At 38.3% G+C, this 2,959-nt stretch overlaps 1 protein-coding gene across 1 annotated transcript in view; it reads left to right on the forward strand.

The window, feature by feature from the left end:
• The first annotated feature begins 987 nt into the window (after positions 1-987).
• Positions 988-2,959, forward strand: part of LOC112503386 (7-deoxyloganetic acid glucosyltransferase-like) — a 6,245-nt gene continuing 4,273 nt past the window's right edge. Inside the window, exons 1-2 of the mRNA XM_025107443.1 lie at positions 988-1,596; positions 2,785-2,937. Coding sequence (XP_024963211.1) covers positions 1,077-1,596; positions 2,785-2,937 — 673 coding nt within the window. The 5' untranslated portion in view covers positions 988-1,076. The remainder of the gene's footprint in view (positions 1,597-2,784; positions 2,938-2,959) is intronic.

Consider the following 2,959-nt stretch of genomic DNA (forward strand, 5'->3'; position numbering starts at 1 on the left):
CATATATTTGAGACTGTAAACTGCTCTGGGATCATCAAGAGCATTGAATGCTTCAAATGCTTCAAAGAAGTAATTGTAGGCAGTTTATAATCTTTCTCCTCGGCATGGAGAATTCCACTYTGTAAATCTATGGTACCTTGTTGAGCAGGAGATTGGAGTTGAGGGCGGCGGAAGTGAGAGGGCGGCTTTACAAATCAATCCACCGCCAACCGAATTTCGATTAGCGCCGTCGACGACGAAGAATGGTGTCGAACTCTTTATCTTCTTCAATCTCTGGCGGGAGTGAGAGGGCAGCGTTACAAATCRTCGGCCGGCTTGATGAAGAAGAAGAAGCAGCAATAGAAAAAGAGGGTTAGTCGATGAAAGAAGGAAGAACAAGAGGGTTAGGGTTTTATGATTATAAACATTACCAATTTACCCTTTATGTTATTTTAGGATATAACATTAATTATTTAAATAATTGGCTCACATTGGTTCTTATAGTTACCACAAACTAATTAGTTCTCATTTGATTAGGCCCATATATATATATATATATATATATATATGTGGTTGGGTTCACGTGAGACCAGCCTGTTTTCGTGAGACCAGCATTTTACACGTAAACTTCACAGCAAAAACACTGTGAATGTGTAAAAAAAAGTCGAACCTTCACAACAAAAACATTGTGAAGGTTTTAAAAAGTCACCTTCACAGCATTTTTGCTGTGAAGTTTACGTGTAAAATGCTGGTCTCACGGGTCTCACGAAAACAGGCTGGTCTCACATGATCCCAAGTCTATATATATATATATATATATATGGATGAAGTAGGCAAACATGATTTTGATTTAAAATAAGATTAATAAAATCAACAAGTAATAATTAATGGTTGCATTGCAACCACTCCGACCCTTTCTTCCTGTGGCTTTTCTAGACTTGTAGAAGCCCACATTCATTTATTTCCTTTCTTTTTTAAAAACAATATTTTGTTGATTTCACCTCCATTTACACATACATACTTTCCTACAACATTTTCATCATCCATCATACTCCATACAACTATCAAAAACAAAATCCCTAACAATTCCATCCAACATGGACCAAGAAAACGTGGTTCTCCAACCTCATGTGCTAATCTTTCCGATACCATTCCAAGGCCCGGTTAACTGTGCTCTCAAGTTAGCCGAACTCCTATGTCTTTCCGGCATCCACGTCACCTTCCTCAACACCCAYCACATCCACCGCCCTCTCCTCCGCCACACTCRAGTCTTATCCCGATTCAGCCGCTACCCCAACTTCCAATTCCARACCATCCCTGATGGAGTGGAGCATGACAAACCAGTCTCCCGCGACGGGTTTATGGAGGTGATGACTGCTGTRGATGCTGTGAGTAAACCGGTTTTCCGGGAGATGATGATCTCCGGTAGCCTGAGTAGGWATTCGGAACGGCCGGTGACGGTGATGATCCCTGATGCTTGCTTCAGTTTCGCGGTGGACGTAGGTATAGAGACTTCGACTCCGGTGATTTGCTTCGAAACCGTCAGTCCATGCTGTTTGTGGAGTTGTTTCTTGAATCTTCCTACGCTTATCGAAGCTGGTGAAGTTCCCTTCAAAGGTGCGTATTCATATTAAACACTTCGAAATAACCTGTATTAATTAAGTAATTAAATCCTTTCTAGAAAGAGTGTTTGTAATTTTTAATAAAATAATTAAACAAGATTGAAAATATAAGTCAAGTACGTTATCTCCTGACTTGTGATAAATTTGGAACAAAAATCACCCCTTACCACTACAAAAATTGTAGAGCATTAGTGAGGTGTGGGAAAATTCCCTCACAAATCCGTCGCTAAAAGAGTTATTCGTCGCTGATCCTTCGATTTCGACATATGTAAATGAAAGGATGGCAATGTAAATCCAGAGAGAAGTTACGCAAATGTAAAGGCTACATATTTAAATTTTATGATAGCCCGAAAGAGAAAAAAGATGATGTATTGAAGTTTAATCGGAGGCCGGCACTACTAGAAAACACACTTTCGGCTATGGATATTACCGACGGCAAGAATCCGTCGGTAATTTCCAACTTAACAACAATGAATGACCACCATGGGTACTTTTCCCGAAGAGATCCGTTATTAAATCGGATTGAATTTTACTTTTATAAATTTTATGTTAAAATCAACGTGGCGGTCGGTGATTAGCGACAGATTGCCTAAATCCGTCGTCAATCAGTCGCTTAAATCATCGACGAATTACGACGACCATATAGATTTTGTGTTTTTTAAGTTTTTTGTTATCTGTATAAGTTTTAATTTGATCGATCTTGTATAATTTGCTATATGTTTATATGTATGCATGTGTATAGGTTAATTTATATGTACATGGATATGCATATGTTATTCGTATATGGGTATATGTATGTGTATGTCTGTCTGTATGTATATGCCTATACATATATGTACATGTATATTGGTTGCTAACTGCATATGATGGATTATATGTGTATATATATACACACATATATAGATATGCATATGCATATGTGCATGTATATGTCTATATGTGTCTTTACATATATGTACATATATATGTTGGTTGCTAACCGCATATGATAGACTATGTACATGTGTGTGTATGCGAAAAATAATGTGAGAAGAGATTATATTGAGAAAACGTAAGAAAAGATCTGAATCCTTGATCAATTTTAATCTCATGCTCACTCATGAATAGTATTTTAGAAAAGAATTGGTCTCGTGCATCTCGATACAACTCATTAGTCTTGACATTCAATTAGGTTTCCCTTCAGGTAATGATTTAGACGAACCGGTAAAGAGTGTGCCGGGAACAGAAAATATTCTCCGGCGTCGGGATCTTGCCAGCTTCTGTCGCTCCGACGACATATCAACTCCGGTTATTGAACTCATCCTGAAAGAAGCTCGAGCCGTTCCTCGAGCTCAAGGTCTCATACTCAACACATTCCA

The sequence above is a fragment of the Cynara cardunculus genome, unplaced genomic scaffold (assembly GCF_001531365.2).
Source record: "Cynara cardunculus var. scolymus isolate 2C unplaced genomic scaffold, CcrdV1 Un_Scaffold_2947, whole genome shotgun sequence".
Lineage (NCBI taxonomy): Eukaryota > Viridiplantae > Streptophyta > Magnoliopsida > Asterales > Asteraceae > Cynara > Cynara cardunculus.